This window comes from Chiloscyllium punctatum, chromosome 20 (genome assembly GCF_047496795.1).
Source record: "Chiloscyllium punctatum isolate Juve2018m chromosome 20, sChiPun1.3, whole genome shotgun sequence".
Lineage (NCBI taxonomy): Eukaryota > Metazoa > Chordata > Chondrichthyes > Orectolobiformes > Hemiscylliidae > Chiloscyllium > Chiloscyllium punctatum.
Genome location: NC_092758.1, coordinates 14,260,316 through 14,275,877, shown reverse-complemented (window position 1 = coordinate 14,275,877; position 15,562 = coordinate 14,260,316). Strand labels below are relative to the sequence as shown.

The 15,562-nt window shown below is 47.2% G+C and overlaps 1 protein-coding gene and 2 non-coding genes across 5 annotated transcripts; all 3 read right to left on the bottom strand.

The window, feature by feature from the left end:
* Positions 1-1,431: 1,431 nt before the first annotated feature.
* med7 (mediator complex subunit 7) lies at positions 1,432-6,477 on the bottom strand. 3 transcript variants are annotated; one of them, XM_072590366.1, is made up of 2 exons: positions 6,375-6,477; positions 1,432-3,307 (listed from the first exon to the last, which is right to left on the bottom strand). In XM_072590366.1, exon 2 carries the CDS (start codon positions 3,285-3,287, stop codon positions 2,598-2,600), a length of 690 nt encoding a protein of 229 aa, XP_072446467.1. In that variant the 5' UTR covers positions 3,288-3,307; positions 6,375-6,477; the 3' UTR covers positions 1,432-2,597. The 3 variants fall into 3 exon arrangements, with proteins under 3 accessions (XP_072446467.1, XP_072446468.1, XP_072446469.1); XM_072590367.1 differs by lacking the exon at positions 6,375-6,477 and adding an exon at positions 6,256-6,366; XM_072590368.1 differs by lacking the exon at positions 6,375-6,477 and adding an exon at positions 3,652-3,971.
* A 4,066-nt stretch (positions 6,478-10,543) lies between these two features.
* trnas-uga (transfer RNA serine (anticodon UGA)) lies at positions 10,544-10,625 on the bottom strand. The gene has a single exon. It is a non-coding gene; the product is annotated as a tRNA-Ser (tRNA).
* Positions 10,626-14,373: 3,748 nt separating this feature from the next.
* trnas-uga (transfer RNA serine (anticodon UGA)) lies at positions 14,374-14,455 on the bottom strand. The gene has a single exon. It is a non-coding gene; the product is annotated as a tRNA-Ser (tRNA).
* Between the last annotated feature and the right edge of the window lie 1,107 nt (positions 14,456-15,562).

Below are 15,562 nucleotides of genomic sequence, written 5' to 3'. Positions count from 1 at the left end.
GAAAACTGCCTTGAAGTAGATGATCAGCCACGATCTGAAATGGAGGAACAGCCGAAAGGGGCCAAATGGCCTATTTCTTTGTGTCCATGGAATGAATATGATTTCCAATAGAAGTGTTAGAAATCAGACAGGTGACCTGTAGGATACTGCACTTCTCCCTGATTTTAAGAGATATGCTACTCAACTGTGGGCCCTGGTTCGGATGGTCATTCACCAGTTTCCTCCATCTACTTTCCCAACTTCAGGCCATTCAACTGTTGAGTGACCAATGCTAACTCTGTCTTTATCTGCTGTCCCTTCACATGTAACGCTCAACAGGAGTAACTGGGTAGGTTACAAGGATCCAGGGTGATTTCCTTAGCAATTTCCAATCTCCCACGTTCAAGTCCCAGTGATTCTGGAAACAAACAGGTGCATTTGTCAAAGCATGTGGGTGGCATGGTGGTTAGCACTGCTGCCTCACAGTGCCAGAGACCTGGGTTCAATTCCCGCCTCAGGCAATTGTCTGTGTGGAGTTTGCACATTCTCCCAGTGTCTGGGTGGGTTTCCTCCCACAGTCCAAAGATGTGCCAGTTAGGTGAATTGGCCATGCTAAATTGCCCATATTGTTAGGTGCATTAGTCAGAAAGGGGGTGGGTTGCTCTTCAGAGGGTCGGTGTGGACTTGTTGGGCCGAAGGGCCTGTTTCCACACTGTTAAGTAATCTAATTCGTAACCTCAGGCCATCCCAAAGACCTACCACAGCTAATGTCCTGCTTCATTTGTGCCGTCACTGTCCTTATTCAGAAAGCTTGATTGCCCATTTGCATACTGCAAGCTTCCTCAAACTGCAATGTGACGACAAGACCAGAAGGTACAATCTCTAAGGTGAATGTAAAATATCAAATATCAGGTACGAACAAGGCAGTTCTAACCAACATTCTGGTCAATTTTATCCCTTAAAACAGCATTTCTAGGGAAGATTCGATGATGCAGAATTTTCTTAGTACTGAACCTCCCAATAGCATCCCGTTCTTTTAATATTGACCAACAACAGTGCGGGGCTCCCTCAGTACTGACCCTGCCGACAGTGCGGGGCTCCCTCAGTACTGACCCTGCCGACAGTGCGGGGCTCCCTCAGTACTGACCCTGCCAACAGTGCAGGGCTCCTGTCAGTGGAATAACTGTCTCTCAGAATCATTTGGTATTTCTGTTAAGTGAATCACTCCTCCATGGGCAGTGTAATCAGAACCCATGGTGTGCACACAGTCAGCTCAATTCAGCATTGACAAGCTGCACTTTGTCTGCAGAATGGTCACATTTCTACTGATGGATTTACACTCACTCTAGAACCACAGTGGAACTTAAATATAACCTATTCTGCAAGTTGCAACACACTTTGCCAGGAGTTGGAACAGATACTGTTTGTGGAAACAAATTGGATTTCAGAGAATAATGGGCAACAAAGTCTTTATTTTGAGACAGAAATGTTTTACTTTAGAATACAATAAAGTATCAACTTCTGCCATTTGATAGTTTTTCTACTATTATCAGCATAAATCTCGGAGACATTCTCCAGGCCAACGTATGTACCTTTTGTCTCGATCTGTTCCAGTTTAATTTCAAACCCAATGCCCCATTCAGTTAGTCAACAGAAACCTTCAATTCTGCACCTCAGGAACAGAATGCGAATTAGACTCCAGGATTCAGTGTCTGTGCTGGTGCAGCAAGACTTTAAAGACAATGGACAAACACTACAATTCAGGATACAAGGGAAACCTGGACAATTTCTGTCAATGTGAAGGTGCATGGAACTTATTTCAGGTTATAAATGTCACCTCAATTGCCTGAAGACATCTGGAGCACGCTGACTGCTTCATTCAGTTGTTCAGTCCAGTCTCCATTCCCATTAATCACTCCTGAGTTATCTTTGAACGGGAGATTTTTGAACAGGATATCACTAAAGTGGTTACTACTGTAGGTTCTAAAACAAGAAAAATGCTTTCTTGGGAGAAGGGAAAGGGGTTAGACTTGGGTCAGAGGTGCTGAGGCAAGGTAAATGGATAAGAGGGAGAAATGAATGAAGATAAATGAATTTTAACTCTCAAATCCAAAGTACCGTCAGCCAGTGTGTTCACTCCACGGGAAACCAAACTGCTGGGGGCACAACGTGTCGTATTCTGGAACCATCTCTGGACAAAAATAAAAACCACAGAAGATGATCCCTTGACGTGGCTTCTTAGCACTTGCCATTAGTGGACTCGGAGTCAGGAATGGGGAGTGAGGGGTATCTCCAAAGGCAGGGGAATAGGGAAAGATGTGGGATTGTCTGTGTTACACTTCACAAAGAGTTCACGGAAGGCAAAGCAGAGCTGGGTACCCAGATTGTAAAAGAAACCACATTAATGCAAACTCCTTTGTCAATGCACAAATGGAAATTGCCAGCACCAACAGCTGCAGCTTATCAAGGCCTCTCCAGTCTCAGTCCTCAGTCTGTCTGCCTATAGTTAAAGGGGAGGATTTAGATTGACAATTTATCACACCCACTTGCACGATACAAAAATCATATTAACACCAGTCTCCTCTGAAGCGGTCTGGCTGTATTCACAGCTGAAGTGTCTATGTCATGTCATCAATGATGGCACACATGGCTGCGTCTTTATCACTAACTTCCTCACTCTTGGATGAGGAGTCTATCTGGGTTTCTGCTTGACCGCAGCCAATGCACTCGTCCGTGTCGAGGGGTTCAACCTTCACCTTGGCCATGAGGTCCCCAGCCTCAGGCAGGTCATCGGGAAGCGAGGAGAGGCTGCTCTGGATCAGCTCCATCACCCGGTCCAGATGCTTTTGGAAGCGTTCGGCCGTCTCCAGGCGCTGCCTCTTCTGCACCTCCATCATCACGCGCAGTGTCTCCCGGGCCTGGTGGGGGCGGTACTCGTTGATCAGGTGATGCATGTGAACAAACAGGAGCTTCAGGTCCTCCAGTTTCTCCTCCCGTTTGATGCTCCCGGGGCTTTTGATCAGGATGTCCAACAGGTCCAGGAAGTTCACCAGAATGGACATGTTGAGTTTCTTGAGCTCTTTCTTGTGGTCGAACTGCGAGGGGTGGAGCCTCTCGATGCCCTGACCCTCCAACGGGCGAATGATCAAGTCATCGCACTGGAACTGGTTACCAAACATGGTGTAGCTGTCCCTGATGGGAGGCGGTGGCTTCGGAGCAAAGCCTTTGCGGACATTGTCATCTGTGTACTCCTTGTAGTACTGCGCAGGAGGAAGAGGCAATGCACTCACCTGTTGTGGCTCACCCATTGCACTCAATGGAACTGGAACTGCAAAGGACAAAAAAATAAGGAATGAGCTCAAACCTGTGGCTTTCGTCTTCATTATCAACAAAGCTGCCACTCAACTGCTGCCCATCTGCTGCTACAGGTAGAATTGAATGTGTCAATTTTAAAATTCTCATCCTTGTTTTTAAAATTCGTCCACAGCATCACCCTTGCCTATTTCTGTAACCACTCCAGGCCTAAAAGATCTCTGAACCCCTTCAACCCTGGCCTCCAATTTTCACTGACAACAGGAGCTCCAGCTGCTAAGACCCTGATCACCAGTAGTCCCTTCCAAAACCTCACTAGCTCTGTTACCGCCCTTAAGACTTCACTTAAAATCCACTTACTTATATCTCCTCATCTGTCTGACAGTAGTATTACAGTGGGGTAAAAACAATGACTGCAGATGCTGGAAAGCAAATACTGGATTAGTGGTGCTGGAAAAGCACAGCAGTTCAGGCAGCATCCAACGAGCAGCGAAATCGACGTTTCGGGCAAAAGCCCTTCATCAGGAATAAAGGCAGTGAGCCTGAAGCATGGAGAGATAAGCTAGAGGAGGGTGGGGGTGGGAAGAGAGTAGCATAGAGTACAATGGGTGAGTGGGGGAGGGGATGAAGGTGATAGGTCAGGGAGGAGAGGGTGGAGTGGATAGGTGGAAAAGGCAGGTAGGACAAGTCCGGACAAGTCAAGGAGACAGTGCTGAGCTGGAAGTTTGAAACTAGGATGAGGTGGGGGAAGGGGAAATGAGGAAACTGTTGAAGTCCACATTGATGCCCTGGGGTTGAAGTGTTCCGAGGCAGAAGATGAGGCGTTCTTCCTCCAGGCATCTGGTGGTGAGGGAGCAGCGGTGAAGGAGGCCCAGGACCTCCATGTCCTCGGCAGAGTGGGAGGGGGAGTTGAAATGTTGGGCCACGGGGCAGTTTGGTTGATTGGTGCGGGTGTCTCGGAGATGTTCCCTAAAGTGCTCTGCTAGGAGGCACCCAGTCTCCCCAATGTAGAGGAGACCACATCGGGAGCAACGGATACAGTAAATGATATTAGTGGATGTGCAGGTAAAACTTTGTTGGATGTGGAAGGCTCCTTTAGGGCCTTGGATAGAGGTGAGGGAGGAGATGTGGGCGCAGGTTTTACAGTTCCTGCGGTGGCAGGGGAAAGTGCTAGAATGGGAGGGTGGGTCGTAGGGGGGTCCACCGACTCCCACAGCAACTCCCCTTCCTGGACCTCTCCATCTCCATTAGTGACGGCCAACTTGACACTGACATTTTTTACAAACCCACCGACTCCCACAGCTACCTGGATTACACCTCTTCCCACCCTATCTCTTTCAAAAATGCCATCCCGTATTCCCAATTTCTCCGCCTCCGCTGTATCTGCTCCCAGGAGGACCAGTTCCACCATAGAACACACCAGATGGCCTCCTTCTTTAGAGACTGCAATTTCCCTTCCCTTCCCTTCCCTCCCCACTCCTTTCCGCCTTCCGCAAAGACGTTCCCTCCGTGACTACGTGGTCAGGTCCACACCCCCCTACGACCCACCCTCCCATTCTGACACTTTCCCCTGCCAACGCAGGAACTGTAAAACTTGCGCCCACACCTCCTCCCTCACCTCTATCCAAGGCCCTAAAGGAGCCTTCCACATCCATCAAAGTTTTACCTGCACATCCACTAATATCATTTATTGTATCCGTTGCTCCCGATGTGGTCTCCTCTACATTGGGGAGACTGGGCGCCTCCTAGCAGATCGCTTTAAGGAACATCTTCGAGACACCCGCACCAATCAACCAAACCGCCCCGTGGCCCAACATTTCAACTCCCCCTCCCACTCTGCCGAGGACATGGAAGTCCTGGGCCTCCTTCACCGCCACTCCCTCACCATCAGACGCCTGGAGGAAGAACGCCTCATCTTCCGCCTCGGAACACTTCAACCCCAGGGCATCAATGTGGACTTCAACAGCTTCCTCATTTCCCCTTCCCCCACCTCACCCTAGTTTCAAACTTCCAGCTCAGCACTGTCTCCTTGACTTGTCCGGACTTGTCCGACCTGCCTATCTCCTTTTCCACCTATCCACTCCACCCTCTCCTCCTCTCTGACCAATCACCTTCATCTCCTCCCCCGCTCACCCATTGTACTCAATGCTAATCTCTCCCCACCCCCACCCCCACCCTCCTCTAGCTTATCTCTCCACGCTTCAGGCTCACTGCCTTTATTCCTGATGAAGGGCTTTTGCCCGAAACGTTGATTTCGCTGCTCGTTGGATGCTGCCTGAACTGCTGTGCTCTTCCAGCACCACTAATCCAGTAGTATTACAGTGCAGAAGGTTGTCAGTCAGCCCAGACGACAGGGGGGCGGGGGGGGAATTAACCCCCACTCCCCGTCACAGACCCAGACAGAGGGAGAATAACCCCGACTCACCATCCCCATCCACACAGGGTGGGGAATAACCCCCACTCCCCATCCCCAGCCAGACAGGGAGGGGAATAATCCCAAGACCCTGTCCCCACCCAGACGGGGGGGTGGAAGGAAATAACCCCAACTCCCCATCACACTCCCAACAGGGGGGGAATAACCCCCACCCCCCCAGAGGGGGAATAACCCCCACTCCCTGTTCCCACCCAGACGGGGGAGGAAGAAATAACACCGACTCACCATCCCCACCGAGACAGGGGGAGGGGGGAATAACCCCAACTCACTACCCCACCCCCCCCCCAGAGGGGGAATAACCCCCACTCCCTGTCCCCAACCAGATGGGGGGGGGGGGGGGGGAACAACCCCCATTCCCCATCCTCACTCCCCACCCCCACCCCCCACCCAGACCCAGACCCAGACCCGGGGGAAGGGGATAACCCCCACTCCCCGTCCCCACTTTAGGGGGAATCATCCTCACTCCTCACTGACACAGGGGGAGGTGAAGGGGCTGAACCGCTCACTCCCAACGATTTGGGGTTAAATACCCGCGGAGTTCCCGTTGATGTGATCCTTAACCGCGGGGATGGGGGGGAAAGGGCACAGGTGGGTACAACCCTGGGCCTGGGGGAGGCTCAAGCCCCAATCCCCGGCCTCACGTACTTACCGCCGCCGAGCAGCGTCTCCAGGCGACGGGCCGCTCCGATTGGTTAAACACCTGCAATGGGCAGTTCCCCATTGGATAGGTGAGCTGTCAGTCACAGTGACGGATGGGGCACATGATGTGGGTAGTGGGCGGGGTTATTACATCCGAGCATGCGCACGTCCCCATCTTTACACTTCCCAGGGACCTCCCTGTAAATGCATACACACACATACATTCATATACATACATATACACACACACATACATACATATATATACACATACATTCATATGTATACACACACATACATACATATATACACACATACATACATTCATATATATACACACACATACATACATATACACACACACATACATACATATACACACACACATACATACATATACACACACACATACATACATACATTCATATATATACACACACATACATACATATACACACACACATACATATATACACACATACATACATTCATATATATACACACACATACATACATATACACACATACATACATTCATATACATACATATACACACATACATACATATACACACATACATTCATATACTCACATACATGTGATCTATATGGACTTCAGTAAGGTGTTCGACAAGGTTCCCATGGGAGACTGATTAGCAAGGTTAGATCTCATGGAATACAGGGAGAACTAACCATTTGGATACAGAACTGGCTCAAAGGTAGAAGACAGAGGGTGGTGGTGGAGGGTTATTTTTCAGACTGGAGGCTTATGACCAGTGGAGTGCCACAAGGATCGGTGCTGGGGCCCTCTACTCCTCATTCTTGATGAAGTGCTTTTGCTGAAACGACGATTTTCCTGCTTCTCAGATGCTGCCTGACCTGTTGTGCTTTTCCAGCACCACTCTCATCTTGACTCTGATCTCCTGCATCTGTAGTACCCACTTCTGCCCAATTCCCAATCCATGACAATTCTCCACCCCATGTGCTTTAACTTTGACCTCTAACCTCTTATGGATGAGGGCACTGTATCAAAACCCTTCTGAAAATCCAAAAAAAACACATCCAATGGTTCTCCCTTATCTACTCTATCAGATACATCTTCAGAAAATCTCCAGTAGATTTGTTTATCATGATTAGCCTTTTATCAACTCAGGCTGGCTTTGTCAAATCCTGTTAAAGCTTTTCAAATGTTTTGTAATCGTGTTTTTTTTTATTAAAAGCTGTTTTCTCATCAACCTATTCAGAGATGTTATTGACACCTTTGGAGCAGGTGGGACTGGAACCTGGCTCAGAGGTAGAGATCAACTAGGAGAAAGTGAGGACTGCAGATGCTGGAGACCAGAGTTGAAAAGTGTGGTGCTGGAAAAGTGCAGCAGGCCAGGCAGCATCCAAGGAGCAGGAGAATCAACGTTTCAGGCATAAGCCCTTCTTCAGGAATGAGGCTGGTGTGCCAAGCGGGCTGAGATAAATGGTAGGAGGGGGTAAAATTTGGAGGAGGGGCGCTGGGAATACGATAGGTGGAAGGAGGTGAGGGTGAGGGTGATGGACCGGATTGGGAAGAAGATTGCAGGTCAAGAGGGCAGTGCTAAATCCGGAGGTTGGGACTGAGATAAGGTGGGGGGAGAGGAAGTGAGGAAGCTGGAGAAACCTACATTCATCCCATGTGGTTGGAGGGTTCCTAGGCGGAAGATGAGGCGCTCTTCCTCCATGTGTCGTGTTGCCATGGTCTGGCGATGGAGGAGGCCAAGGACCTGCATTTCTTTGGCGGAGTGGGAGGTGGAGTTAAAGTGTTCAGCCACAGGGCGGTCGGTGCACCCGATGTGGTCTCCTCTACATTGGGGAGACAGGCCGCCTACTTGCGGAACGTTTCAGGGAACACCTCTGGGACACCCGCACCAACCAACCCAACCGCCCCGTGGCTGAACACTTTAACTCCCCCTCCCACTCCGCCAAGGACATGCAGGTCCTTGGCCTCCTCCATCGCCAGACCCTGGCCACACGACACCTGGAGGAAGAGCGCCTCATCTTCCGCCTAGGAACCCTCCAACCACATGGGATGAATGTAGATTTCTCCAGCTTCCTCATTTTTCCTCCCCCCACCTTATCTCAGTCCCAACCCCCGGATTCAGCACCGCCCTCTTGACCTGCAATCTTCTTTCCGACCTCTCCGCCCCCACCTCCTCTCCGGCCTATCACCCTCACCTCCTTCCACCTATCGTATTCCCAGCACCCCACCCCTCAAATTCACCCCCCCACCTTTTATCTCAGCCTGCTTGGCACACCAGCCTCATTCCTGAAGAAGGGCTTATGCCCAAAACGTCGCTTCTCCTGCTCCTCGGATGCTACCTGGCCTGCTGCACTTTTCAACTCAGAGGTAGAGATGTACCACTATGCCACAAGAGGCCTTAATGCCTCCTGCTCCATTCACACCCCTCATTTTGGGAACTCCACCTACAATGCCGTGTTTCTTCTCCAGGCTTACAGGCAAAAGCTCAAGCAGGAGACCCCCCTCGTGGACACAGGTCTATGTACAGAGGAATGTTAAGAGTTTGAGTCCATTCAGTATTCTAACAACAGTAGGGTAGAAACTGTTACAAAACCAAAAGGTGCATGTGTTCAGGCTTCTGTACCTTCTCCCCGATGGTAGAGGTTGTTGAAAAACATTGCCATGTTGGGATGGATCTTTGAGAATGCTGGCGGCCTTTTCTTGACTGTGGGCCATGTAGATGGACTCTCTAGGTGGGAGGTTGGCCTTTGTGATTGTCCGGTCCAAGTTCACCACTCTCTCTGTAACTGTCTCTGACCTTTGAATGGTCCAGTTGCCATACCAGGGAGTGATACATCCAGACAGAATGCTCTCTATGGCGCACCTATAAAAGTTGGCAAGGGTATTCGCCGTCATGCCAAATTTCTTCAACTGCCTAATGAAGAAGCATATTGTTGGACCTTTCTAACCATTGCGTCCACATGAAGAGTCCAAGGAAGCTTGTTGTGGATGCTGTTGTTTTCCTATTATTTACTTATCTATGCTACTTAACTCTATGATCTGCCTGTATTGTTCGCAAGACAAAGCATTTCACTGTGCCTCGGTACACGTGACAATATATTTAATTCAATTCAGTAATTGGTGTTGTGGTTCTGTTTGTCGAGCTGGGAATTTGTGTTGTAATTGGTACCGTTTTTAACACATTTTCCCCACTTCAGCAGAGTCTAGCACTATAGGAAAGTGCCCAGTAGAGGGGGCATAAACTCTTTCATTCAGTATACACTTATAATGGGGGCATAATTTTATCAAATTTGAGCAAATGAGTTCAGGATCTTCACTTTGACTTGTGCATTCCATCATAAACTCAGGGATCAGACTGGCTGTAATTAAGTAATGAGTCAAAATTCCTGCCTAAAAGGTCACACCACAATTGGCGAAGTTGCATTTGTCTAGCACCATCTCAGGTCACTCCACCATCATGGCTTTACAGCCGATGACCTATTTATATTTGAAGTTGTTGTAATGGAGGAAATGTATCAGCCAACATGTGCACAGCAAGATCCCATAAGATTTCTTTAAAAGATCTTTTACTGACGTTGATTGGGACCTAAATGTGACCAGCCTCAGTTCACTGCTGAGAACTCCTTTTGCTCTTTTAAATGGTGTTCCTAAATCTATTTACATCCATCTGAGAAGAGGCTCAATATATACTTTAAAAATTTATACAAAGACAAACCAAACTTTTATCTTAATCATTAGTGCCTGTGCCTTTTACTTCCCAAATGTTAATTTTAAATCATTTCCACACTGTAAGTAATCTAAGTAATCTAATCTAATCATTCTGCAAACATCGATGGAAAAAGAAAAATCAGTATAAAAATTGCACAGTTAATATTAGGTGATAACACCAAAATAATTTATCAATAATAAAATATCAACGTAATAGCAAATAGTTATTAAAACGTACATAATTAATATCAGGTGACAATATAAAAATCAACATAAAAAACAATATCAATGTTTAAAAAATTGCACAATTGCTATAATATGTCCCACGAAACCTAACATTTCCAGCACCGAAGAATGATTTGAATCACACTGACTGAAGTTTAACTTAAACAGGAAAGGAGAAAGTATTTTCTGGCGAGTTAATGATTTATTGCAGGGCTATGTAGTTCAGCACAAAACGAATGCCGCTGCGAGCAGGGTTCGAACCTGCGCGGGGAGACCCCATTGGATTTCAAGTCCAACGCCTTAACCACTCGGCCATCACAGCACAGCAACGCCTGGCGGCGCCGTCTCTAAACTGAGTCATAGCGGTGGGCGGTGTCTCGACTCTCGAGGTGGGGTTGGTTAATATGAGTGACAGGCCCCGGACGGAGAGGGCGGGGCCAGTCGTGGGGGCGGGGCCAGCCGGTTACGTAACAGAGAACAGAAACAGCATCATGGGGACGGGGGAACAGACTTGCATTTGTATAGCGCCTGTCATTGCTTCTAGAACATCTGAATGTGTTTTACAGCGAAGAAAGTCATCTTATTTTGACGTATAATCGATCATAGTTTGTTTTGCATGGCCTCTATGACGTTTGGGGCCTTTTTCTCAATATCGTCTTGAGTTAGTACAGCTCAATTGTTGTAGTAGCAGTCCCATTTGCACGATAGAGACAACATTACTAAAACATGCAATTATTATAGAGCCTTTAATGTCATTAAATCTCTCAAGATGTTTTTCGAGAGCGTGGGTCAGATGCAAAATGTAACAGAGGCAACATTTAATTTCATCAAAATTTAACACAGGACCCACTGAGGCAACTGGAGATGTTTAGCGATGGAATTTCAGAGCTTGTGACCAGGTTAGCTAAAACAAAACTACTGCACTGGCAATGGTATATCAAGGAGGCTCAAGAGACTGGAGTTGAAGGTGCTCAGAGAACTGGGCTGCAGAAGGTTTGTTTGGGTGGGGGACTGATGCATAAGGGAATAGTTCTGGAAGAGTTATAAAGAACAAAGAAAATTTACAGCCCAGGAACAGGCCATTCGGCCCTCCAAGCCTGAGCCGATCCATTTGTACTGTCTAAAACTGTCGATCAATTCCTAAGCATCTGTATCTCTCTGCTCTCCACCTACTCATGCATCTGTCCAGACGCATCTTAAATGAATCTACCGTGCCTGCCTCTACCACCTCTGCTGGCAATGCGTTCCAAACACCCACCACCCTCTGTGTGAAGTACTTCCTGCGTGTATCCCCCTTAAACATTCCACCTCTCACCTTGAAAGCGTGTCCTCTCGTTATTGAAACCTTCACCCTGGGAAAAAGCTTGTCTCTATCCACCCTGTCTATACCCTTCATGATTTTGTAAACCTCAATCAGGTCCCCCCTCAATCTCCTTTTTTCTAGTGAAAATAAACCCTAACTTATTCAACCTCTCTTCATAGCTAGCACCTTTCATACCAAGCAACATCCTCATAAACCTTCTCTGCACTTTTTTCAAAACATCCACATCCTTTTGGTAATGTGGCAACTAGAACTGTCCACAGTATTCTAAATGCGGCCGAACCGATGTCTTGTACAATTTTAACACGACTTGCCAACCCTTATACTCAATACCCCGTCCAATGAAGGCAAGCATACTATATGCCTTCTTGACCACTTTATCCACCTGTGCAACAACCTTCAGGGTACAATGGACCTGCACTCCCAGATCTCTCTGCCCATCAACTTTTCCCAAGGCTCTTCCATTCATTGTATAATTCGCTGTAGAATTAGACTTGCCTAAATGTATCACCTCACATTTGGCTGGATTGAAAGTCATCTGCCACTTTTCCGCCCAACTCTCCAGTCTATGTATATCCTCCTATATTCTCTGACAGTCCTTTCTGCTTTTTGCCACTCCACCAATCTTTGTGTCATCTGCAAACTTGCTAATCATACCAACAGTGCCCTCTTCTAGATCATTTATGTATATTACAAACAACAGTGGCCCCAACACTGACCCCTGTGGAACACCACTGGTCACCTTTCCCCATTTTGAGAAACTCCCTTCAATTATTACTCTCTGTCTCCTGTTGCTCAACTAGTCCTTTATCCACCTAGCTAGAACACCCTGCAAACCTGAGACTTCACTTTCTCCATTAGTCTACAATAGGGAACCATATAGAGTCAGAGTCATAGAGATGTCCAGCATGGTCATCTTTGGTCCAACCCGTCCATGCCAACCAGATGTCTTAAATTAATCCAGTCCATTTGCCAGCACTTGGCCCATATCCCTCAAAATTCTTCCTATTCATGTACCCATCCAGATGCCTTTGAAATTTTGTAATTGTACCAGCCTTCACCACTTTCACTGGCAGCAAATTCCATACACACACCACCCTCTGCGTGAAAAAGTTGCCCCTTAGGTCCCTTTTAAATCTTTCCCCTCTCACACTAAACCTGCAAGGTTTGTGAAGGTTTGTAGCTCAGGTTGAGGTTTAGGGTGTAGGTTTGCTCGCTGAGCTGTAGGTTTGATATCCAGATGTTTCATTACCTGGCTCGGTAACATCATCAGTGGTGACCTCCAAGTGAAGCGAAGCTGTTGTCTCCTGCTTTCTATTTATATGTTTGTCCTGGATGGGGTTCCTGGGGTTTGTGGTGATGTCATTTCCTGTTCGTTTTCTGAGGGGTTGATAGATGGCATCTAGATCTATGTGTTTGTTTATGGCGTTGTGGTTGGAGTGCCAGGTCTCTAGGAATTCTCTGGCATGTCTTTGTTTAGCCTTTCCCAGGATAGATGTTTTGTCCCAGTCAAAATGGTGGGTTTTTTTCCTCCGTGTGTAGGGCTACGAAGGAGAGAGGGTCGTGTCTTTTTGTGGCTAGTTGGTGTTCATGTATCCTGGTTGCTAACTTTCTTCCTGTTTGTCCTACGTAGTGTTTGTGGCAATCCTTGCATGGAATTTTGTAGATGACGTTGGTTTTGTCCACGGGTTGTACTGGGTCTTTTAAGTTTGTTAGTTTTTGTTTGAGAGTGTTGGTGGGTTTGTGTGCTATTAAGATTCCGAGGGGTCTTAGTAGTCTGGCTGTCATTTCTGAAACCTGTTGGACTATAACCTGGTGTTGTGTGATTTTTAACTTTGTACACCCTAGACCTCGATGAGCACCTCGCCAAGACTTTCCCCACGCCTCCACTTCTTGCCTTTAAACAGCCACCAAACCTTAAACAGATCATTGTTTGCAGCAAACTGCCTGGCCTTCAGGACAATACCAAATAAATCTATCGTGGTAGACGCTGCAAGACGTGGCAGAGTGTTGACACAGATATCACCATTATACGTGGGGACACACCCACCATATACACAGCAGGTACTCACTTATGTAACATGGCTAATGTTGTCTATCTCATACGCTGCAGGCAAGGATACCCTTTAGGCACGATCCATTGGCGAGAATGATCAGAGGCTACGGCAACGGATGAATGGACACTGCACAACAATCATCAGCCAGGAGTGTTCCCACTCGGTCAGGGTACACTTCAGTGGTCCAGGCCATTCAGCCTCAGAATTTCAGGTGACCACCCTCCAAGGCAGACTTCGGGACAATGGCAAAGTGGCCAATAGCCAAGTTCAGTACCCATGGAGATGGCCTCAACCAGGACTTGGGGTTCATGTCACACTACAGATGACCCAACTACACTATACACTCTCTCTCTCACACACACACACAAGCCCACTCACACAGACCCTCTGTCATACACAAGCTCTCTTTCATATGCACACACACATTCTCCACACTCACACCCACACCTGTAACCTCTCACAGATTTATACCCCATTATACTCACACACAGACACACACTCTCACCTCCACATAAACGCAATCCCCTGCACACACACATATAAGTTTGTGGGGTGAATTTGTACATGGAGAATTACATTTTACTTTGATCAAAAGCTGCATAAATTCATGCAGGATTCTGTAACTCCCACTTCAGAAACAGTCTGACCAAACATTGGGATACAGACAGACTTCAACCTCACACCACAGATATCGCTGTGAGCAGAGTTTGAAACTGTGTGAGGATACTCCATTGGATTTCAAGTCCAACGCCTTAACCACTCGGCCATCACAGCACACACCACCAAGGCTTATCTGAGCTGAGATGGCACCTATTGTTAAAAGCTGTCTTGAGAATGTAACTTTAAAGAAGTTCTTGGATTTACATATGAAGGAACCAAAACTAACATGATCATTCTAAAAGATTAAAAATCACACAACACCAGGTTATATTCCAACAGGTTTAATTGGAAGCACTAGCTTTCGGTGCGCCACCTGATGAAGGAGCAGCGCTCCGAAAGCTAATGCTTCCAATTAAATCTGTTGGACTATAACCTGGTGTTGTGTGATTTTTAACTTTGTACACCCCAGTCCAACACCGGCATCTCCAAATCATTCTAAAAGATGAACGACTTAAGCTAAATGTTTTAAATATAACCTGTACTATAAATTCTACGTCTTTTGATTCTGCCCCACAACCACCTGATGAAGGAGCAGTGCTTTGAAAGCTAGTGCTTCCAAATAAACCTGTTCGACCATAATCTGGTGTTGTGTGATTTTTAACCCTAAACCTATGCCCTCTAGTTCTGGACCTCCTCACCTCAGGGAAAAGACCTTGTCTATTTACCCTGTCCATGCCCCTTATGATTTTATAAACCTCTATAAGATCACCCCTCAGCCTCTGACACTCCCGGGAAAACAGCCCCAGCTTATTCAGCCTCTCCCTGTAGCTCAATGTTGAGCTCTGTCTAATCAGAAGATATCAAACAGTCTTGGGGTTGACTCTGTTGCGCTCTGCCATGAGTATCCAAAGGGAGCAGATGTGGATGGTTTCTAATCAACCTCTTCAGTCAGGTCATCAGCCCTCTTGTGGTTCAGTGGTGGTGTCCCTACCCCTGGACTGGGAGGAGGCCTGGGTTCAAGTTCCACCTGCTCCATTTCTATCAGGAAGTAGGTTAAATACAAATAAAATTCAGTCACACTAGGGTGCAAGTCCCACGTGCTCGAGAGGAATGAAGCAAAACATACCTGAACATGTTGATGGGAGATATCTTCAAGCAGGTCACAAAGGGTCTCTTGTGGTGCGGTGGTAGCATTCCTACCTCTGGGATTAAAAAGGCCTGAGTTCAAATCCCACTTGCTTTAACTATGTGTAATTAGCATAACTGACATCTTTCTCTACT